This window comes from Oncorhynchus masou, chromosome 28 (genome assembly GCF_036934945.1).
Source record: "Oncorhynchus masou masou isolate Uvic2021 chromosome 28, UVic_Omas_1.1, whole genome shotgun sequence".
NCBI lineage: Eukaryota > Metazoa > Chordata > Actinopteri > Salmoniformes > Salmonidae > Oncorhynchus > Oncorhynchus masou.
Window position 1 is genome coordinate 48543109 of NC_088239.1, and position 24469 is coordinate 48567577.

At 42.1% G+C, this 24469-nt stretch overlaps 1 protein-coding gene and 1 pseudogene across 3 annotated transcripts; both read right to left on the reverse strand.

Annotated features, from left to right (window-relative positions):
• Window positions 1–3229: 3229 nt before the first annotated feature.
• Window positions 3230–12989, reverse strand: fyb1b (FYN binding protein 1 b). 3 transcript variants are annotated; one of them, XM_064942356.1, is made up of 18 exons: window positions 12805–12989; window positions 9297–10284; window positions 8293–8419; window positions 7984–8056; window positions 7821–7864; window positions 7132–7249; window positions 6816–6975; window positions 6536–6668; window positions 6356–6375; window positions 6166–6238; window positions 5927–6022; window positions 5043–5083; window positions 4844–4925; window positions 4620–4719; window positions 4372–4534; window positions 4241–4274; window positions 4057–4088; window positions 3230–3878 (listed from the first exon to the last, which is right to left on the reverse strand). In XM_064942356.1, exons 1-18 carry the CDS (start codon window positions 12805–12807, stop codon window positions 3856–3858), a joined length of 2310 nt encoding a protein of 769 aa, XP_064798428.1. In that variant the 5' UTR covers window positions 12808–12989; the 3' UTR covers window positions 3230–3855. The 3 variants fall into 3 exon arrangements, with proteins under 3 accessions (XP_064798428.1, XP_064798426.1, XP_064798429.1); XM_064942354.1 differs by having other exon boundaries at window positions 9297–10287; XM_064942357.1 differs by lacking the exon at window positions 5927–6022 and having other exon boundaries at window positions 9297–10287; window positions 12805–12987.
• A 3376-nt stretch (window positions 12990–16365) lies between these two features.
• On the reverse strand, window positions 16366–19673 carry LOC135517004 (coiled-coil domain-containing protein 80-like; annotated as a pseudogene).
• Between the last annotated feature and the right edge of the window lie 4796 nt (window positions 19674–24469).

The window sequence follows — 24469 nt, forward strand, 5'->3', positions numbered from 1 at the left end:
AGGGTGGGGCCAGCTGAGTATAAGACTGTATCATCTGTATATAAATGGATGAGAGAGCTTCCTACTGCCTGAGCTATTTTGTTGATGTAAATTGAGAAGAGCGTGGGGCCTAGGATTGAGCCTTGGGCTACTCCCTGGCAGTGGCTGAGACAGCAGATTTTCTGACTTTATAAACTGCACTCTTTGGTAGAGGTAGTTAGTAAACCAGGCCAAGGACCCCTCAGAGACACCAATACTCCTTAGCCGGCCCACAAGAATGAAATGGTCTACCGTATCAAAAGCTTTTGCCAAGTCAATAAAAATAGCAACACAATATTGCTTCGAATCAAAGGCAATGGTGACATAATTGAGGACCTTTAAGGTTGCAGTGACACATCCATAACCTGAGCGGAAACCAGATTGCATATCAAAGAGAATACTATAGACATCAAGAAAGACAGTCAGTTGATTATTGCCAAGTTTTTCCAAAACTTTTGATAAACAGGGTTAAAATAGAAATAGGCCTATACCAGTTAGGATCAGCTTGATCTCCCCCTTTAAATAAAGGATGAGCTGTGGCTGCCTTTCAAGCAATGGGAACCTCTCCAGAAAGGAGAGAATGGTTAAAAAGGTTGGAGATAGGTTTTGCGATGATAGGGGCAGCAACCTTAAAGAAGAAAGGGTCTAAACCATCTGACCCAGATTTTTTGGGGGGGTCAAGTTTAAGGAGCTCCTTTAGCACCTCGGACTCAGTGACTGCCTGCAGGGAGAAACTTTGTAGCAGGGCAGGGGAAAAAGAGGGAGAAGCATAGGGGATAGTCGCAATAGAAGGGGTGGGAGATGAGGAAATGTTGGACGGGCAAGGAGGCATGGCTGAGTCAAATAGGAATCCTGACTTAATGAAGTGGTGATTAAAGAGCTCAGCCATATGCATCTTGTCAGTAACAACTACATCATCAACATTAAGGGACATGGGCAGCTGTGAGGAGGGTTTATTCTCCAGGTCTTTAACTGTTTTCCAGGACTTCTTGGGGTTAAACCCACAGAGAGAGAACTGCTCCTTAATTAAAGAAACTAACTTTGGCCTTCCAGATAGCCTGAGTACACGTATTTCTCATTTGCCTGAACGATAGCCAGTCAGCCTGAGTATGCGTGTGCCAAGCCCTTTGCCAAATGCAGTTCTTGAGGTGGAGTAACGCTGCAAGATCACGATCGAACCAGGGGCCGAACCTGTTTTCAATTCTCATTTTCTTTATGGGGGTGTGTTTGTTAACAATACCACTGAAAATATAAATAAAGAAGGTCCAAACGTCTTCGACAGAGGGGATCAAGCTGATTCTATACCCTTTTACAGTACAGAGGCCAGTTCGTGAAGTAAGGCTTGCTCATTAAAGTCTATGACAAATCAGGACAGGTTATTTCCCTGAGCAGCCATTACAAACACAGGCTGTAAAACAGTGATCACCAATGTCATTACAGAAAAAACCAGACTGATACCTATCAGGATTATTTGTGAGGATAACATCGAGGAGAGTAGCATTTTCTGGGTGCTTGGAGTCATACCTTGTGGGATTGGTGATAATCTGAGAAAGATTTAGGGAGTCCCATTGCTTTGGGACTTGGTCAGCTGGTTTAAGCATGTCCCAGTTTAGGTCACCTAGCAGGACAAATTCAGACTTAGTGTAAGGGGCCAGGAGAGAGCTTAGGGCAGGTAGGGTACAGGCTGGTGCTGATGGAGGACAATAGCACCCAGCGACAGTCAACAAAGAGCTATTTGAAAGTTTAATGCTTAAAACTAGCAAATCAAATTGTTTGGGGACAGACTTGGTGGAGAAAACCGAGCACTGAAGGTGATCCTTGGTAAAGATTGCCACTCCCCCACCTTTGGAAGATCGGTCTTGCCGAAAAAGGTTATAACCAGAAAGGTTAACATCCGTATTCAAAACACTCTTCCTTAACCACGTCTCAGTAATGACCAACACATCTGGATTGGAGCTGTGAACCCACACTTTCAATTGATACATTCTAATGTTATTAACATGCAGAAAACCCAGGCTATTACGAGAGCAGAAAACAGTGAGGCAGATATCAGAGCACAAGTCAGAATTGGGGCTAGCAACAGTAGGTGGGCCAGGGTGTACATGCACATTTCCAGATATCATCAACAGTAATACAATCAAGGCAAGGCATAGGACAGGGAGAGCTCTGCAGTGCTGATTTAAGACATCAATGTGCATCAGATGGCAACATTGTACAGCAATTTCATCAGGTAACATGAATTCAAAGCCGGCGAGAGGTGGTTAGAATAGGATGGTGCTTCTACACCTGCATACACCTTCTACACCGTGCTTCTACACCTGCATTGCTTGCTGTTTGGGGTTTTAGGCTGGGTTTCTGTACAGCACTTTGAGATATCAGCTGATGTACGAAGGGCTATATAAATACATTTGATTTGATTTTGATTTGATTTGATGGGAGGCCAAAAGTCTGTGTAACCAATAGAGAGTCAGAGTTCCGAGGATGGGAACTAACATAGTCTGTCCCACGTTTGGGTAAAGAAAGTTTGTCGCCAACAAAGTATGCAGGAGTCATGAGGAAAATAGCAAAAGGCACAAGATTAAAAAAATATACATATAACGACTTAGGGCTAGCCATGGTACATTCAGAGTCACTAGCACCAACAGTGCATGTGTGCTGGAGGTGAGCAAAAGCTCGGGAGAGAGGGTTGAGTGTGGTGGAGGTACCTGTACCAGACAGGGGGAGACAGGCCAGGGCAGACGGTGAACAGATCGCCAGGTGGAATCCAAGCAGCAGTGCAGCAGGCAATGGGAGTAGGTGTGTGCCATGTGCATCCACTTATATCAGTGCACAGAACTAGGAATTTGAATATTTAATAGCCTTTCTGACAATCTAATCATTACGAAACTTCTATTTGATCAAATAAGCCTCACGTAGCAAATTAACAATAACAATTTTTGTTGACCAAACTCAACACTCCTAAGATGTTTCTTATTAACTTGTTCAGTGATTTTTGATAGCAGATCAAATTGAATGCACATACATCTTCTTTTCTTTTTTGCCACATATAGCTCAGTGGGTTCCCACATGGGGTTTATTTAGTCACCATTCTTTTTTATCTAAACATAACATTAGATAGGCTACATAGTCTGTGTGTGTTCTAGGCAAATAGAGTCCCAGTGAAATACTGCCATTCTAGTAAATATCATTATTCAGAGAAAGCAGTCATGAATCTCATGCAGAAAAATGCAACCCTTGAAGGGCAAATCATTTATTTTATTGTATTTGTTATTATGTGAATCAAATGCATTTCTATGACATGGGCTTTTTAAGAAACCAAGGCCTTTATTCCCTCACACTCTCAGTCAGAAAGGTCAGACCTATCGCATAAAACCTACGGTTGTCATGGACTTTCAGTACAATATGACATAGGAAACACACCTGTCAGGTGATAACCAGCCAGCTATGACAACTGATCTGAAATGCTGATCTGAAATTAATTTACGATGAGTATTTAAGTTTATGTTTATCATCCTCCTCATCGTCACACCTTTGTTGTCAATCAGTGTGTAATGTGTCTTGTTAAATATCGAATATAAGTATTCAATGTGATTAAGTCATGCTATGTAACCCATAGGTTCAATATAAAAATGCAACATTGTACGTAATTTAGGCCTATACATTGCAGTCACAGTTATTCATAAAGGGAAAACATAGAGAAAGTACTGAATTTGTGGACGGTAATTGTTCTTGAATGAAAATGTCATATCACCCCCAAAATAACCACAATAAATAAGATAAAGATTATTGATGTGAAACAAGAAACAAACCAAAAAACAAGATATTGGCACACAGTGTTCAGTCGTTGTCATAGATGCAATCTGCAAAGAAATGTGAATTATTAGGCTAACTAGAAATGATAGAAATAATACATAAATAAAAATCCTCTGACATTAAAAAAACATATCAGCACCATTATTGCAAGAATAAAATTGATCTAGTTGATCACTTGATCTTTGTATAAATGCCATTGTTTCATGTCAAAAGTCTGAAACGTACCATCACCAATGTCATCATAGATATCAGAATCTCTGTAAAAGCAAAACAGATCATTTATATCAAATTCAGGGCATTTCATATCTAAGCATTTTCTCTGCAGTTTTGGTGAACTGGTCAATAACATACTTTAGATGGTGTGTATTTCTGGATGTTTTTGTATGATCTGTTTTTGTGTTGTACTTACTCTACTGCAATATGGCTAGTCAAGACGTAGCCAACTAAAGGAGAGAGAGAGATGACCATCATTAAAGTTAGCCCCCCTTGCAAAAATGGTTTTATTGCAGAATGCCAATGTGTGGATTCATTGTTACTCACACTTGCCCTCTTCGTTCCTGCAGATGAGCTTGTTGTCTACAGGCTCAACGATGACATCCACAGTCTCCCCAGGTCTCAACGGTAGATCTTTACTGCTCCACTTCTTATTGGTCAAGGTGGAAACGATGGTCACCTGATACAAGACCTGGATCTCCCGATCATGCTATTGGTGGGAGAGAACAGGACTGAGGGTCAAACAAACACATAAAATGTCAAATCTATGTCAATGGTAATAGCATACTACTTACCTTGAACTTCTTCCTGAAATCCTTCTCTTCCTTCTCAAATTTCTTTAGCTTTTTAGGATCTTTGTCCTCAGCCTTATCCCTGGTTTTACTTTGTGGGAGACTGAAAAGAGAGAGATGGAACATGACATTATCAAAAAAAATTCCCAGTGGGGGATTAGGACATTCTTATGTCATTACAGTAACTTTGTTTATCCATGGGTCCATTTTTCTCTCTCTCTCATTACCTGCTGATAGATGGAGTCGGAGGGAAGTTAGTGACATCCACATCATCATAGATTTCCTCGTCAATGACCTCAGCCAAATGTTCTAGAACAGCAAGAGATACAAAGAAAGAATAGTAAAAACACATTGAAAATGTACGTTTTTGTAATTCCACCGACACAGAGCACACAGTCACCCAAGATATTCAACATAATACTTTACCAGTATTTCCTTCCTGATCAAACTGGGAAGGTGGAGGTACTCTGAAAATGACAAAAAAAACAAATTCAAATCTTAGTCTATGTTATGCCTTGTCTCTGGTGTAATTTGATTGGATTGCTTTTGCTGTAGGTCAATTTTGATCAAATGGACATGAATCAACACAGATAATTGAACAACCACACAGAAAGTCAACTAATGCCGACAATTACAATTATTTAACTCACACCTGTACATATATAATTGTGGGTACATATAAGTTTATAGACAGAATGAAACGGTTGTTAAAGGCCAAGTGCAGTCAAAACTGTGAATACTGTGTTTTATATATATTTCCACACCACGAGGTTGGAATAATACTGCGAAATTGTGAAAATTATGATAACGCCACTTTAGCTGTTTGAAAAGGCTGCCTGAAATTTCAGCCTGTTTTGGTGGGATGGAGTTTGGTCTAGTTAATAGACCGATAAGAAAAAGTTCCAAACCTCTCTACCAATAACAGCTAGTTTTCAGTTTTCCCCTCCCTACTCAGACCACTTCCTAACAGTTCTAGCAAAATTCTTGCTCGAAAGATTGCTTAGAAAAGAGCAATGTTTGTTTCTTAAAAAAAAAACATTTTAATTGAACACGATCACAGTTGTTACCCAGAAATTATATGATACTGAGATCAAAACGGCTGCATTGGACCTTTAATTAACTGAAGGACATACAAAACCAGTATTTTTATTGATGTTTTACAAATGATTTCAGACTGATTCAATTATTCAGTAATGAGTTAATGAATCCCTTCTGTTCCTCCTTTTTAGTTCGTTGAGATTTTGGGTTATAGGGTTAGGAGTTAATGACAGTGAATTTTCCTGATCCATCTTACTAAATGAGAGAATTACTCAATTTTGCTGCCTGGGCCTTTTCTCCACTCCTCGAAGCCCTTTAACACCCAAGAGAGGCCGCGAGGTTTAGGAGGCAATCTGGTGTCCGAGAGGCTAGGGTTGCACATACACACACACACACACACTTATTTACATACACACACACACAGACACATGCATAGAAAGTATACACTCACAGATGAACGCACGCCAATGAATCTACATCATCAGAGTGCAGCAGGTCACGGTATTCTCACCTGACGTTGAAGCTTGACTCGTCCAGATCATCATATACGTCCCCATCCTCCTCAGGTGGTGGAGGAAGAACCACTAGGAATGACAAAAGGAAGATTTACGCTACTGTTGATGTAACTCAGGTCATGTGACCACATTGCACATATTGTGTTATTCACTTTCAATATTAAGTTGTGGTCATTTGAAACTTACTTCCTGGACCCTTGATCCCACTGGAATGAGGAGAACATGATTTCAATGGAGCACATAATCACACAGTCCAAACTAAAGACAGTGAAAGGGATTGATGCAGTGCATTTTTCATAATAAGGTATTCATATCTTTCCAATGGTTATCTGTCTCAAAGGTTTTTAGTGTCAGTGGCCATTTTACCTGCTGAGGTCATTATGAAAGTCCACGTCATCATATACCTCCGGTTCGTGTTCCATCTGACTGGGTGTAGACCCACCCTGACGCTTCAGAGTGTCAAAGTCAATCGCAACGGACTCCGTCTTCACATAGCCATCTGAAAATATACAAAGCACATGTCTAAGTCTCACACATGGGGAATATTTAAATGGATGTGAGGGAGAAAAGTAAGACACATAGAAAGGAGATGGAGTAGAGGAGGAAGAGCAGACAGGAGGAGGAGGAGGAGACAGCTGTCACTTACAGGAGCCATCCTGTGACCTTCCCAGCCAGCGGCCCTCTGGGTTGTCCAAAACACGCATGATGTCAATAGACTCTCCCTGCTTCAGCCCCAGGTCCGTCTTGCTCCCTTTACTGTCCACCCTGGCCTTGGCCCTGTGGACGACCTCCAGTGGACCAGTCAGCTGCCACATTAAGGAGAAATAAAAACATGATAGAGGATGCAACGTAATACACATTAACTTCCCAAATATTCTACAGGATGGACTCCATGATAACTACAATATAGCAAGACTTAGGGGAACCACTGAACAACAGGCTTCTGCAGTGCAAACACTCACTTTGAATTTCTTTCTGGCCTCCTGTTCTTTCCTCTCGCGTTCTTTCTGTTCTTTCTTTTCCACCTGTCGTTTTTTCTCCTCCCTCTCTCGCTTTTTCTCTTGTTCCTTTGACGATTCCCTGGTAAAAAAATAAGTGTCAGTGGTGTTAATGCTCACTAGAGGGCAGTGTTCATTTAAAACCTGGTACAATAAAAGTTTAATAGAAACTGGAGGGAATCCATAGAGATACTGTGGATAGAGGACTCAACTTGGATAGAACCCATTTTATATCCATATAACCCATGGACATTGAAGACCAATGTATGTACGCCATTGAGGGTAATGTATGCACTCACTACTGTATTATTAGTCGCTCTGGATAAGAGCGTCTGAATTTGCTAAAATGTACATTTTAAAATATTCACCACCATCTATCTAATGGCCAAAATAAATGACACACAATATTTGGCTCAGGACTCCAGCCCTGCAGGGGGTGGTAAAAACACCCATATCAGCTTTACACTATTTAATATATATATATATATATATATATATATATATATATATATATATATATATATATATATATATATATTTTTTTTACTACTTTAAAATGGAGATTGCGCTGCCCAAGCTGTCACAGGTGCCATAATGGCACAGATACAAAGATGAGACCTTTTAACATCTCTATGAGGGAATATTTTTCTCACCATCTTTCATCAAGATCTTCATACATTTCATCACTTTCACTGTCCTATTGGAGGAAAAATATTTAGTTAGAATACTGTACGAATACATGGCAATAGTTTGTAAAAAATCAAATCAAATAAAAAAATCAGAAATGTTGACAAAGTGACAAATATTTAAAGTCACCTCATTCCTTTGACTGGGAGGATTGTTCATTAACCCCACATCATCATAGTTCTCATCTGGGTCAGGTTGGATTCTGGAGGCAGAGACAGTCAGTCAGTCAACTGGCCAAAATGACCCACCACATCCATGAAAATAAAGTCAGTACACAAGTATTCAATTGGATGTTTCTATGATGTGAAGAAAGTGCATTGTGTCTCTACAGGCCAATGTGTATTTTACTTGTGTATGTACCTCAGTGCCAATCACCCTAGCCTAATATTGTTCGTTTTTCACACTACATTCCCCTGATTATCAGAGTCTGATACTCACATGGCTCCTGGTGGTCGCGGTGGCAGGCTAGGGGCCATGGGGTTAGAGGGCAGCGGTGGGGCCACATGGTTACTGGGGTGAGAGGCAGGAGGTGGGGGAACACTTCCCTTTCTAAACCCAGCAGGACCTTCAGGGTAAAATCACAAACCTTTAGATGGTCCTTTCAGACATCAGTGAAGAAAAACATTTCCTTTTGAAATCAATTGCAGATTCTTAATATAGCAATTGAATAAGACCTCAGTCCTCCGTGTTCTATGGACGTTATTCTGTGGTTGAAAGGGAATGCACAGTAGCAGAGTTTGAGATAAAAAAATAAATAATAATAATGTCCCTACAACGTGTCCAGCAGAAAACAAGCATGGGATATCTGGTTACTGAATATGTTGAATTTCATCCTGCATGTAGACAACAATCCTAAGTCAAAACGACACTGTCCCCAGAGGGAGTGTGGAATTCACATTGGACCCCTCTTCTGTCTGCGGACTTACAGTAATGCAAACCGTGGTGAAGTCTATCTTTAGTCAAAACCATGTTCACATGTGGATCCAAAAAAAGGAAACCTTTCACTTGGATGTGTCCCTGTTGTAAGAGGAACTCCGCAATTAGGGAGCAAACATCAGCTGCAAAAAGGAGGAAGGTAAAGCAGAAACTAGAGCGGGAACTTGAATAGAGGAAGCCAATGTTCGCGTCTTTGGTTTCGCATTTCAACGTGGAATTGTACTTCTGTGTGTAATGACTTTTATAAAGCTTTTGGAAGGTCATCCCCTCTAATCGGTCTGTCTGTTGTGATGACAACCTGTGACATGGCTGATAAGTGTGTGTTCTACCACCTGTCTCCGATCAGTGGATACATACAAAACCACAGAAACCACTAGACTGGGTGAAAGGCCCGTCAATCTGCAGAACTGGAGCACGCTTAGAAAACCACAGCAGGTGCATCTTAGCAGCTGATAGACTTATCCGGATGTGGCTTATTAGTGGTAAGTGAAAGACAAAACACTTACCATCGGTACTAGCCTCTGTGCCCTTCTTGAACTTTTCCAAGTTGACCCTAGGAGGCCGGTTGGGTTTGGCTGGGGCAGTCCCCAGTGCCAGGATATTAGGCAGTGGGTTCCTTTTGGGGAAAGAAGAGCTACTGGTAAGGGCAGAAGGGTTCAACCCCACGACTGGAATGGTGTGGCCCAGTGGCTTCTTAGTAAAGCTGGGTTTCTTACTGGCTATAGGTTTGGGTGGACAAGAGTCACTGGAGGTGAGGGGGAGTTTGGTTATTTCTTTTACTCCTTCCTCAGATAGTGTCTCTCCTCGATTGAATGCATTCTGAGCTGTCCTGACGTTTGTGGGCTTGAGGGTAGTGCTTGGTGTGAACGGTTTGATTGTGGAATCCACAGCGCCAGCCACACTATCCTCTGTCTGAAGCCGCATCTTTGCAATGGAGCTGATGGGTTTTATGGAAGGGGGTAATTTGTTCGGCGTACCCCCACTGTCGTCAGGTTTGGAGCTTCTCTCTTTGCCCCAGGTGGGTTTGGCCACACACAAGGGTGGTTTGGGGAAGGCAGGCTTGGTGCCAGACAGGGTCGAGCTCAGAGAGGGCTTCTGGAGAGGGGGTTTTGGCAGAGGAATTTTGACCTCAGCGTCATGGGATACTTCTGGGCCAGGAGGTTTGGGTTTAAATGGGTACTGTTTGGCAGAGGGTTGGCTGTCCTCTTGGGCACTTTCAAACATGCTAGCGATCGCTTTGGTTTTGGGCAACTCCCTAACTTCTGGAGCACTCTTGGTGGAGACAGTGTTTTTGAGGAAGTTGGGTTTGGGTGCGGTGGATGCTGCACTGCCTGATAGGCTGGTCTCCAGGACAGGTTTCTTAGGCTGGATGGGGGGTCCAGAGGACAGGGTGGGGTGCACTGCAGCTTTGGGACGTCCTGTAGAGGTGCCCTCTGTGGAGTTTCCACCCGTGTTGAAGCGAGCCGTGATGGCCTTCACATCAGACTTGTTGTTCTGCTGGCAGCAAACAAACACAAGACTAGTGAGGAGGAAGTGTCCTTTATGGATACAGTTTCCCCTAGTAAATACTAATTTGAGGAAGACCGAAACAAATAACTATAATTTACATCAATAGTCATTCATTAAACACTGTTGGTTATGTCTCTATTATACAAACTCACAGACATATCTAACTGGGGAGCTAGGGAAAGGAGAAAGAGAGAGAGATATAGGGAAAAGAGAAAACAGGGAGAAAACAGGTTGTAACAGATGCTTTATAACTGACATTTAGAAATGACTCCAACCTCCACATGTACAACTTCTCCTTCTTATTGGGTCAGGGTCATCAAAGAGAAAAGTTGTTCTATGATTTTACAGCTTAGATTGACATTTCATCAAAGGACGGCCTCTGAAAAGGATGCTTAACCCTGAGTAAACTATATGATGTTTTCACCACGTTGGTATTAAACCACCTCAATCTCACCTCAATCTCAAATCAAGCCAACAACGATTCACCTACCTCTCCGTGTCTTGCTGTGCTGAGAGCACTAAGCTCCTCAGGGTCCAAGTATGTGTAACAGATCACAGAGGAAATGCAACAAAGTCATGGCGCTAAACAGGAAGTGGGTACATAGGTGTTCTGTGCTCTCATTGTTTGATTAACCTACACTCTTTGTTTTTCATAAACAATATAGTCATTCTAACGATAATGGTTCTGCTACTACTAGTTGGGGGAAAAAGGTATCTTGAATGCCTGGCTGTAAAAAGAGCCGTGTAAATGTAATGAAGACCTAATATGACCTAATGAATCAGATTACCCCTCTATGATGAAAGGGTTCTGTATTATGACATTCTGTCTTTCCTTAGCCAAGATGCAAATGACCCTCTGGGGCACAAAAAAAAGCTGTTTATCTGTGCACTGTGTGAGCAGGTACCTCAGGTTCTGCTGTCTGGTGAAAGGTTAGAATACTGTATGTATCTGTTATTAGCCACACTGGTGATAGTTGCAGTACAAATCTATGCCTCATGTTGTTGCTAATAAAGGACATGTGGTGGATGGCTTTCCTCTTGTAGCACCACACCTCACTGTATTGTGGGTTGTTCGAAATTGAGACATAGCAGTCCTATCATGAGGAAGTGCAAAGGACAGGCGTTCCGATTGCACAACGCTGATGGCCGCCAGACTAGGGAGAAACAAACTGTGCTGTTGTTGGACTTCAGGGGACAGACAATGGAGACAGCTAGGGGGCAGGAGTGTCCATTGAAAGTGACATTAAGTCATCAATTAATTAAACATAATACTTGTTAATACTTGTTTCACAGTGTATTGGACTTGTCACTCTTTATGAATACACATATAGCCTAATAAAGTGTGTCGCGTCACATAAAGAGCAATGTAGGGAGATTATAGTAGTTCACACTGGTTCTGCTTAAGAGTCAATGTCAGTTGACTTTGTTTTATCATTACTCTCATTGGTGAGCATCCAGATTACTAGGTGGTAAATGTGTAGCCTATTCTCGTGGCTGTTCCTCAACTGTCGTTTCTCCTTAGAAACCACACAGGCCACAACTTCAGCTGGATTCCACTAAACTAGTTTATGTCCCTAATAAATGTAGATATTTCTGAGCTAATGATTATAATGCATCGACGTTATAAAGACACTGTCTGCCTGTCATTTATGTGTTGAAGGCTGTGAGACGTACAACCCATTTAACGATATTCAAAGCAGGGACTCCGCCACTCTGACACAGAGAACCGTGACAATGCTATGTCATGTTTACGACTTCACAGATACAGTGGATTTCACTTGTCTATATGGCTATTGTATGTGACGTGGACTGTCACCAAAACACTGAAAAAGAGACTTTCAGTGCCCTACTGTCTCTAGTCACTTCACCAGAGATGTGCTGCATGCCTAGCAAGACAATTACAGCTAACAACCGAGGGTCGAAGGTAACACGTTGACTCTTTTTTGAATCAATTAATGACTTCTCCAACAAAAGAACGAATCTCCTGACACACTACGGTCAATGTCCTTTAGATGTTAAGCTTGGAGAGAAATGAGAGACAACGAAAAAAATGCCTTGAGTAAAAGCAAAGAGGAACCACAGGTTTTTTCAATGTGGTGAAACAAGTTAAAAAGTCTGTATTACACAATCTAGATTGTCACCAACCCGTTATAAAGCGCTACTTTAATCATCCAAATCAAAACTACATTTACAAACCCTTCTAAAAGAGACAGTATAGGTTAATAGTAATCAAGTACAGAACCCCCATCTCATAGCACTTTCATAAAACTTCCCAAGAAAAATGTGCAAAGAAAACAGGGCCCTGTATAACAAATAAGACAATGAATATAGGATCTTGCACATTAAAAAATAAAAAAATAAAGCAAAATCAGCGAAACACCTGCTACTAACAAAGAATTCAAACAAACACTTTCCCAAGTTAGCCATACAGTCAATAAAGATACAGCACCATTAACTTCTCAGGGTCACAACTCATGAGGATGTGATTGTAAGGCAGGTACTCACCATAGTGGCAACAGTCAGCGCCCAGGGAATCTACCCAGTCTGTACGTGGGCTGGCGGCCCTTAGGTAGGAGAGAGTTTCTCTGTGTGTACTGAATGTGTTTTTGTGAGCGATGGCATGAGAGAGAGTGAGTGAGTGTGTGTGTGTGTGTGTGTTTGAGCATTTGTGACCTCAGTGTCTGTGTGCTATTGGCTACTTCCCCTCTCTGCTAAATGACTCCTGTGTAGTCATCAGCATGGCAGTCTTATCTCTCTCTGTCCATCTGCTGTATTTGCATATTTCAAGCAGGTACATTGCTCTTTCCATCTCCAATGAACCACCAGCGTCACAATTCCACAGTAGTTCCCCAGAACTGTCGTGAAATACAACCTTTTTCCTCCCACTGGACATACGTAGTTAACTAGTATACAAAACCCTGTAATAAAATGTACTGAATTACATAAGGGGGGGGGTCAGAGACACAAAGTCTACTGGCTAATGTAGTCAAACCTGAGGGTTAGCCAATAAGTAAATGAGGGATTGATGTTGTTGTTGATTGTAGAAAGGGAATAAAATGTAATGTTTCTGGATGATTACGGTCTGATATTTTAGATATGAGCTGTCTCAGATCGTTTGTGAAAATTATTGACCTGAAATTAACAAAAATAGAGTTACATCTTTCTCGTCCAAAGTAAAATAATGGCAGGAAGGGAGGAAGGTCTGTACCTTTTTTGTTGCATGGCATTTTCAAGCACATCACATTTGGTGTCAAATGAAAGCTAAGAGTCTAAATTATTGCGAAACGAAGGCATATATAATATTTTTCTACCATTTCCAACGTAAAAAAATAGGAATAAACATAGGCTTTGATTTCTGGTCAAATAGATGGAAAAGAGGTCTTAGAAAACATCTAGCAGAAAAAGTCTTAAAAGGCATTAGAAATGCATCAAGCCACCATAATGCTGAAATTATATGGCCTTGTCATTCAGTTATCAAAAACCCACACATCTTTAAAATATTTTCACATTTCTCTCCTTCATGAGGAGGGAGGATAATGGACATGTGCAGAAGTAACAAGTAAAGATAGACCTAGCAATTAATTATAGTGTTTTTACTGATAATTTGGTTTGTGATTTATTAAGTGTGTAAAATGAGTAATTCTGCTCCCAAATCGGTAACAGAAGGACTGCAACCGAATTGGTTACAATTGGAGTTCATAGAAGTCACAAAGCACAGTTGGTCACCCGCTCTCATTTACATTTACATTACATTTAAGTCATTTAGCAGACGCTCTTATCCAGAGCGACTTACAAATTGGTGAATTCACCTTCTGACATCCAGTGGAACAGCCACTTTACAATAGTGCATCTAAGTCATTAAGGGGGGGGGTGAGAAGGATTACTTATCCTATCCTAGGTATTCCTTGAAGAGGTGGGGTTTCAGGTGTCTCCGGAAGGTGGTGATTGACTCCGCTGTCCTGGCGTCGTGAGGGAGTTTGTTCCACCATTGGGGGGCCAGAGCAGCGAACAGTTTTGACTGGGCTGAGCGGGAACTGTACTCCCTTCCACTGGCATGTTTCCTTTCTGGCACATGGTGGTCAAAGCAAGAGTGTGAAAACAGTTTGTCCAACCCTCCTCTCCCTCCCATGTCCTCTCCCGGCTCTCCCTGACACCTACAAATGAGCAACGTTCCCTCTAATTTCTTTTGGCACGGAGCAAATTTCAGGTCTGCTGAGTGCAAACTTGAGCATTCTGAAAATTCTGTGCAACTTCTGGCACACGTTAAATATGGGCACTGAGGCTGTACCCTCTTTAAGTTACAGTTATAACAGCGGCCAAGTAGCCTACTGTGGCTATTTGATCATAATGTAGGCCTACCAGAGTGGCCTACCATCAAAAACAAATGGAGAAAATGCATCCCATAACATGTTAACATGGAAATAGCTGTTCTATCATTTAGCCTACAGTAGCAGCCAATGTGGGGTGTTCAATGTAGGCCTACATACCATGAGACTTTTGAAAATACCATGTGGGGATTGACAACAATATGTTTATGTTATGTTATATATCATCATTCAGACAAGGAGGTGACTGAAAATGTTGTGTTGTTTGATGGAAGAATCCATTTTACAAAACAAAATGCATCATTATTCCCATATCATTATCACAGAGAATCAAACAAATGATGCTACCCTGTGCCTATTGGCCACTTGGTTTATTCAAGCCTGTCTCAAAATACAACACTTCCCCTTTAAGACAGAAAAAAACTGTCTTTCTTTTCAAAGATAGTTAGAAATACACATTTTGTGCTCTTGTAGGAAGCAACCACTCCCCCATTGCTGACTAGAAATATGCTATAACTGGGCTAATAACTCACTAACTAGCAAAGAATATGAACAAATGTACACAGCTGGCTACATGCAACTCTTTCCTCTCATACACTGAGCACCGACAGACACCGGAGGTCCATAGATGTTAAAATGTTGTTGAAATTTGGTCAGTTTCACATGTTTGGACAGCACAGTAGTCAGCAAAGCAGAGTTAAGTACAGTACAGTCTTGCACAGTACGGTATTGCACACTAGAGTAGAGTACAGTATCATTTACTGTACTGTATTGAACTATACTGTGCCATACTAAACTCTACTGTGCTCTACTGTACTGTATTGTGCTGTGAGGTCCAAACTTGTGAAACATAGATGTCTATGATTGGTACAGACTTAGTCGGATCTGAATCAATATCATTCCTAATTATGCATTCGCAGTATAGTACAGATCAGGGACCCAGTACAGATCAGAGACCCATGATGTCATTCTGTTACCATCATTCTGTTAACGGGTGCTAATCCACTTCACTTACTGTCATTCAATAACCAAAATAGATGGGTGGTTTTCAAGGTGTCATATCATTGCTTACAGCCCCATTCATTCTGCAGACATCTTTAAATTCTCATTTGGAGTAAATGTTGAAGAGCTTTTGGAAAACGTGGCCACTTCAAAAAAAACGAGGGAGATCCTACTTTCATTCTGTCACCAAAATTTACACCTGCACTGTTCTTCAATTAAATGCGTTTTGTAAAATTGTCTGTGGAAATTGCTCAATGTCGTCCATGTGCATAGAGTTGTATGGTTGTTGAACTTTGAAATCTATGGTTTTTGTTTGGAAAACTTCTAAAGACTCTGTTATCGTGGAATTGCCCTGCACCTAGTCATCTGTGTCCAGTTCAAAGCTGCTGAACATATTTTTTCTCCTCATTAATCCCGGTCCAGACCCAGCATAGCTCAAAGACAACAGACATAAATCCAGGTCAAACACAACCAAATTCATTAGACCCATCTTATTCCTATTCTATTTTACGTAAAACATGAAACACGGATATCTATTAGCCTACAGCTAATCACCTTACATTCTCTTGTCAAACAAATTCCTATTCTACTACCTGGATTTTAACGTTAGTCTACATGTCTAACTGTAAGAGTGTGAGTTATTTTTCATAACAATGTGGTCTTGTGTGATTGGTGAAGCCAAAAAGCGGAGCTTTCGAAGCACACCTTCAGGCATTGTTTTTTTTATGACTTTCTCTTTTTACAGCTGTCCAGGTCTGTAGAGTTAAAAGAAACCAGATGTCAACTTCACAATTATAGAAAATAACTTAATTTCAAGAAAGTATTTGTAGATATTGTTTTGGTAATGTTTCAAAGTACAAAATGCTGATAAATTGATTTAGTTTGCAAAGACATTTCTAATAAAATTCCTTTAATGGTTATGATTCCATCTGTTATTATGTCAAGTGTTTTACCCACAACCATTAAACATTCATTTGAGCTTGCTGCTATGGTGTTTAAAGGTCTTTGGGCTGTTCTCTCTTTCACTCCTCTGACCTCTGACCTGTGGTAAAAGTAGCACTCGTCTGCTTCCTCATCATGACCTTGGTAACTATCGGCAGTAACCTCAGGACAGTGAATACCCAAAGTCCTCTGCAGCTTCTCTTCGTGCTGCCGCAGCTCCATGGAGTCTGATAGGTCCTAGATGTTGGCCAGAGACCACATGGGCGAGGTGAACCAGTCATTCATATCCCCGTCCTTCCCCACCCCACTGAAGTACTCCCAGTTGATCTTCAGCTGATCCCGGAGACCAATGACCACATCCCATGACAAAACGCTCGTTCTCAGTTTGGTTCTTCCCTGAGAAGAATAAAGGAAAGGTGTTTGTCATGCCATTTCCCGATTATTTCCATCAACCATTGGACTGTTAATAAGTGGGATCGAATCAGTGTGGGAAATGACAGAAGGAAATAGAAAGATTGTTTTTCTGTGGCATATCTCTTGGTTAAGGTCTGTGTACAAGAATGGTTGGATCATTCAAAGGGATTTGGATTCTATTTCCTGTCCAAAAACATACAATGTATGACATGTTGACATGTCAGTACACAGTATTATCTTCTAAAAAACAAACTCACCATTGAGTGGATACCGTTCCACAGAGCCTGAGGCTGTTGGTCCTGTTGGTCCTGTTCCGGACAGCAAAATGACGGACGCCTGTTGGAAAGACCAACAATGGAAATCAAGTATTTAGTCATCATCCTTCCATTACTTCTGAGTGAGGACGATTGTGATAATAGCATAATGTTTCTGATGTTAACAACACTCAATCATTCTTAGACTCGTCTGGCGATGTTTAACAGGGAGCCTGACCCATAGGACAGGCTTTTCCTCTCAGCCCCTGGAGCTACTGTTGGAAGGAGTAGTCATCCTCAGATGAAGTAGAGATGATCAGCAGTCTCTTTTTAGACATGAACCTGGTTGGGGTAAACGGCTCTATTATTATCCGTGCCCTGCTTTGTAACTATTACAAGTCACATGATAATGCTTTATAGGGGGTATTATGTAAGGTTCCCATGTTGACTTAATCACATACCTCAGCAGTGGCCCACCCTGTTGTTGGCATTTGGAGCAGGCGACAGGAGTTTCTCTCCCTCTCCATTTCAGACCGTCATGATGGAAAGGTGTCAACATAATCCATCAACACAGATGAGGGTGGAGGTACATGACATACTTCCTATAATACATAACCCACCAAGACACAAATATCACTTAATGAATGTGTCAATTGATCACTACTGAACTACTAAACCTGATAATCTGTGTAACCAAATGATTTGTGTCAGCGCAAAGGTGAGAGAGATGACCCTTGCATTGAGCTTTGGGTCGTAGTCGGTCATAGCCATGGAGAAATCCTTGGAGGACATCCCTTACTCTATTATCAGTTGAGAGATGAGATCTGGATCAGTGAACTTCTCTGGTAGGGAGGTGAATTGAGGCTCAGAATCTGGAACAAATATAGAAATCCGGAGTTTTATGGTAGGGAAGCCCAAAGAGGAAAACCAGATGTTTAGTTATTATAACGACACTATAATCCTGAAGAGAAATTTATTTAGGATCAATCTGAGAGATGGATTCTGTAGACACAGACACACACATAGCAGTGCCAAGTTGGTAGTGGTGCAGGGTGAGGGTGGTATCGGACCCTGAGCTCAGGATGGTTGCCATAGTAACTTTCCTGAGAGCGAGGTCACAGAAATGAAGTTCATTCTCCTCCCTCTGCTGGACACACTGAGGTGTACTGTCACTGGGCGTGGCCTGTATCACAAATTAATGAGCACATCTATCACAAACAAACAGATTTATTGATAGACTTAACAGTTACCCATAAAAGCATTTACCATAAGTCTTCTGTTCCCCTTCAACTGCTCTACAAAGGCCATCAGTACTTCCTGGTTGTTCTCATTCACATCTCTGTGGGATTTATTCCCTTTGCCTTTTCTGTTCTTCTTCTGCCCATCATTCTTCCCTTTGCTTTTTCTTTTGTGTTTTTCTCCAATGATTCTCCTCCCCCACCAACGTTCTCTGATTTTGACCTATTATCACTTGGTTATAGTCTTTTTTTCTCTTGCCTCCACAGTAGAGGGGTATGTTTTTCTTTCTGTAGCAACATTTCCATAATTTTTTGGGGTTGTCCTCTCCCACAGCTTTGGAGTTTGCCTTCCCTGTGATTAATATTTGTGTTCCTTTTGAATCAAGGGGTGTCTTTCGAATGACGAACCTGGAGCGACCACTGAGGATGTCCAGAATTTTGCTCTTCAGTGCAGCCTTCTTGTCCACGGGCTTCCTTACGTTTGCCTGCATACCGGGACTGGGAACCTTCTTAATCACAGGAATCTTTTTCTTCATCCATCCTCTTCTTGATGATTTTACATTTCAGACGGGAGCTCTTCCTAGTGAGTTTTTCGAGCTTGCGTATGGGGAACTGATCAATGACCTTCAGGACGGCTTCCACATGGACGGGGTAAGGGAACCGCTCACTCACCCTCAGGTTCTTCTTCCTGACTAGCACGGAGAAGCCTTGGGTCCCCCAGCTCCAGGTAATGCATCCGTTTTTTGACCATGCCTGGGCCCATGCTCTCCACAGTGGCCTCTCCCTGGAAGATGGTCTTCTGGATCCTGCCTTCCATCATTGCGTTCTGGATGATGGTGACGATAACGAAGTCCCTCTCGGCCAGGCGGCAGTTTAGCCTCTCCTGCTCTATGTCATGGATCTGTTTCTCCATCACGTGGAGTTAGTGTTCGCTGTGAGACGGGGCTGTGATCACCCACAAATGCTTCTTACCTGCAAAATCAACCAGAAAATATTTCTCGCTCGAGGCTTGCTGCAGGACTTTCCGTGTTTCCCTCTCCGCCACCCCCATGATCTTCCTCCGGAGCCAGGACACCAGCAGGTTCTTCATTCTGGGGTTTGGTCTGATGTCTGCCCTTCTCTGGCCGTGCGGCGGACACCCCTGGGCTGTGACTTCACAGAGAAGCCAGGACAAGTGGAACAGAGAGCAGTCTAGACATCCTCAGTGGGGTGGTGGTAAGTGAGGGATAATGTCTCTCACCAGAAGAGTGGGTTGACTGGGGATAAGGAGGACTCCCGGTTCACATTATTCTCCGACCGTGTTACAGGAATCTCCCGGGATCTTTCAACTTCAAAGCCGTTCACACTCAAGCAGCATGCTTGGTGGTATCTCCACTTCAGACTGAGACTATCTGTGTTAGAGGCCGAGCTATAGAATAACAGAGAGGAGGAGAGAAGAAGAGGATGAGAGAAGAGGTTTTAGCGAGCGGGAGGGGTACTGAAACCTGAGCTTTTACAGATTCTAACATCAAACAGTGCAGGAACAAAACAAACATCGATCTGTATTGTACATCTAAAATAAACACAGGATATATTTTCTGACAATTAGAACGCATGTAAACATCATGCACTGCACAGGAACACACATTTTCCTCAATAGTCGTAAACAAAAAAAGGGTTCCAAAAGGGTTCACCAGCTGTCCCCATAGGAGAACCCTTTTGGGTTCCATGAAGAACCCTCTGTGGAAATGGTTCTACATGGAACCCATAAGGGTTCTACCTGGAACCAAAAAGGGTTCTTCAAAGAGTTCTCCTATGGGGACAGCCAAAGAACCCTTTCAGGTTCTAGATAGCACCTTTTTTTCTAAGAGTGTATAAGAGGACCTAGCCTGGGGGGGAGAGAAGGCTTTAAATAGACACAGACGAGAGACAATTATTGCTAAGATTTAGAGAATAGTTTCATTTTATAGTTTTGATTCCAACATCTGTCAGATATTCAAGCGTTGACTTTATATTGTAGATGACAAATAACAACAAGTAGCTTTCTTGATTCATGTTTTTCTTTTTAATGCATTGTTTTTACTAATTCACGATCTCAGTCATTGAGTTGGAGAGGTTGACACTCACACCACACACCAAAGCAAGTGTTGTCCAGACTATGATAAAATAATTTCTTGCTCAATCTTACGAGGGGTGCTACAGTATCTCTTTCACTTGACTGGTGTGAAATTGATGGGTCTTTCAGATGTCGAGTGTCTTTTTTTAAGTTCCATTTTTTTTCAATTGAAAGGAAGAAAGACATAGTAAGACTGTTGAGTGAAAGTAATGACCTTACACTTCAAATGAGGGTGAACAACACAACAGTAATGTCAACATGCCTCCAACTGTATGTCATATCAGCGTTGGTCTGTCTGTATACTCCTTCTGGACTCTTGGTGCAGAAGGGAACAGGTCTGCAGTTTGTCTTTGCAGATATCTTACTCAGCACACTGCACCATGCAAACGGAGACTCCACGATAAGATGGAGGACAGAAATCACTCAAAAAGAGGAAGTGGTCAGAACTTCTGAAATGAGTGTAAGCACGCATCCTTTGCCAATAGCAGGGATATAGGCGACAGATATGTCATTCACCTACATTAAGATGAGTTCAAGAACACTACGTTTGCATGGAAACATTTGTGCTCCTGGTACTGACTGAGAAAAGAGAAAGATGTTTCACATTGTTTTCTTCTGATGTGAAGCAATGATAAGAGCCAAGACAATGAGTCCTACAGTAACGGTGGCATGATTTAGTGCTTCCTAACCCTTTTAAACATTGTGTGTTTGAGCTACAGACTGCTGTTTAATAATCTAGCGAGTGCCACCCTGGCAGTTGATGTATGCCACAACAGATGTATTGTCTGTCCTGACTGGGATGTGACCATTCCGGAGGAAGGGCAGAAAACGTCTTAGTAAAAGGAACACTGTCAGCATTTCGAGGTACAGTAGTTTATATGAGCGAGGCAGAGTTGTGGGGAGCACACTGCGTTTCCTGTTCTTTCCTTGTAGACTGCGCCCCACCCTTTGAGGGATGTGTCTCTTGACACGAACCAGAAGAAGAGTGCCAGAAACAAAGATTGAGGGGCTCTTCCAGTGACGAAGACCCGAGAAACATTCAGAGGTTGCCGCTATCTTTCGAGCGAGGGGACGTCGTGTACACAGACGATGGGACTGATAACCAATGCTGGAAGTCTCTTGTTCTCAGAAGAACTAGTGGTACAACTGAAATGGTGGACAGCATCAACCCCAACACTAGGAGACACGTTCGGAGCCTGAACCACAGTGCCTCTCCCTGTGGAACAGGTGTCCGTGTAGCAGTCCGTCTGTGTAGCCCGATAAGAGAGAGAATCCAGCCGGATGCCTAGGTTTTTCTATTCTCTGCTCATTATCTGGTTGATCTTGAGCCCTAACTCGGTGAGGTGGGTTACAAGGGAAGCCGTGTCTCGCACTGCTTGCTCCTGTGATGGGGAGCAAAGCAGGAAATTGTCCATTTAGGCGGAGACTCTCAGTCCCCTGATTCTCAGGGATTCTAGAACCGCCTCCACATAGTTTCAGAACATCAGATGAGCTAGTGCTAGCCCGAAGGGGACAGCGAGGTAATCGTAGACTGTGCCCTGAAAGGCAAACCTGAGAAACCACCATGTCTGCTGCAGAATACTTATATTGAAAATAAAGCATCCTGTAGGTCAACTGAAGAGAACCAGTCACCTCGAGGAATAGAGAGATCACATGGCTGTTGAGGACCCATTGGTCCAGAATGGGGCGCACGCCCCCTTTCAACCCTCCTCTCCTTCATGGGAACCACGAAGTAGAAGGGGTAGAATCTTCCACTGGTATTACTCTGATTGCGACCTTGCTCAATAGATGGGAGATTTCCAGCTCTAGCATGCTAGCTCGCATGAAGCTAGAATCCCGTTGAAAACGTTGGCTTCATGTGCGCCAGTTATCTTCTCTTGTAGCGAGTCGCCCACATGTTAGATGACTCTCGCTCGCCAGTGGTCCTAGAATTCCCTCTGGCAGCATTGTACTGAGTTTCCCTTTGTTGTATTTTTGCTCAATGTTAATTCCGTCAACAAAAATGTTAGTCAAACACCTATTTTTCAGTGGCACTTGACAAGACAATAATTAACTAAACAGACCAAGAAAAAACTACAACTAAAGAATTTTTTTTTTTCATTTTGATTGACGAAAACAAGACGAGACAAAATTATCTCTGTGACTAAAGTCCGACTTTAGATGGACTGAACAAGAGTTCTTTTGAGAGATCGAGAGCTTTCTATGTTATTTATTTGGTCCAATCAAAAGCATGCATAACATTAGCAGAATTGTAAGGCTTTCTCATTGCAATGTTGCAATAGTGTTATTGGTGGGAAAAAAATTAACCATACCCGGGTCATTCTCGAGTCACCTCTCCGCCCGGCAAACCGTTCTCCAATCTGGCGGCAACAAATTATTGATGCAAATAAGGCACAAGCCATGGCTACTCTCTTGGTTGTACAAGCTTCTGGTAGAAAAAGGGTTGATGTTTGGAGCCACTTTTCCTATTGTATCGATACAAACCAGACCGCACACAAGTTCATGGGGAAAATTACTACCAACCTCAAGAGACATCTAAAAGTGCATCATCCCCAATACACACTGAGTGTACAAAACATTAAAGATACCTGCTCTTTCCATGACATAGACTGACCAGGTGAATCCAGGGGAAAGCTACGATCCCTTGCTGATGTCACTTTTTAAATCCACTTCAATCGGAGTATATCAATGGGAAGAGACAGGTTAAGAAGGATTTTAAGCCTCGAAGCAATTGAGACATGGATTGTGTATGTGTGCCATTCAGAGGGTGAAAAGATTTAAGTGCCTTTGAACAGGCACACCTGTTTTTGTCATGAACTGTTGCATTTTTCCAGCTCAACAGTTTCCTGTGTGTATCAAGAATGTTCCACCACCCAAAGGACATCCAGCTAACTTGACAACTGTGGGAAGAATTGGAGTCAACATGGGCCAGCATCCCTGTGGAATGCTTTCGACACCTTGTAAAGCCCATGCCCCAACAAATTAAGGCTGTACGGAGGGCAACTCAATATTAGGAAGGTGTCCTTAATGTTTTGTACAGTGTATATTAAAATGATTTAATTAAAGGATTACATTTATTTCTATCATCAATTGCACACCACCACCAACCAAAACTTGACTGACGATTTTAACCCAAACCCACATTGGGCGTCCGGGGAGCTGTTGTGGGGGGTTAACTGCCTTTCTCAATTGCGGAAAGATGGATTTTTCATGTTGTCAGCTCAGGGATTCAAACTGGCAACCTTTTCGATTACTGGCCTAACACCTAACTGCTAGCGCCATCTGCTGCCCTCATGCTAGGCCACTTGCTGTCCTTATGCTTAGGAAATAACAGATTGATAATAGCTAGTTAGTTTGCTACAACCTATGAGACCAATACTTATTGGGATTCCCTATCTGCCGCAGAGTAATGTGTGTTTTTTTCTCAATTTGGCTGTTGGGAAGAGAATCATGCGGTAGGACAAGGCTATGTATGTTTGAAAGTCAGTGATTTATGTTTACTAAAGGTTAATGAAGCACTACAAATGTGATGTGACTAAAATAAGACTAAAATGAAAGGGCATTTAGTTGACTAAAATGGGCCACTGTTTATGTAAAATTTTAACAATAACAAGACTAAATCATTATTCAAATGTGAACTTGATTATATTTTAGTCAAAATGACATGGACCAACATTTACACTGCCTTGGCAAGACACTTGGATTGGACAGAGACTTTTTTATGAGTAGTGTCCAAACACTGGGGTTTGGAGACAGTGCTTGGTGTCTTCCTGCCCCTGCTACTTGAAAAGGAGCAGAAGGGAGAGCTGTTGTACGAAGGGCACTTAGGGGTAGAGTTAGACCCCTCCGTCTTCCCTGTGAGCGGGAGCATAGACATTTGCCGCTGCACGAGGTGTAGGG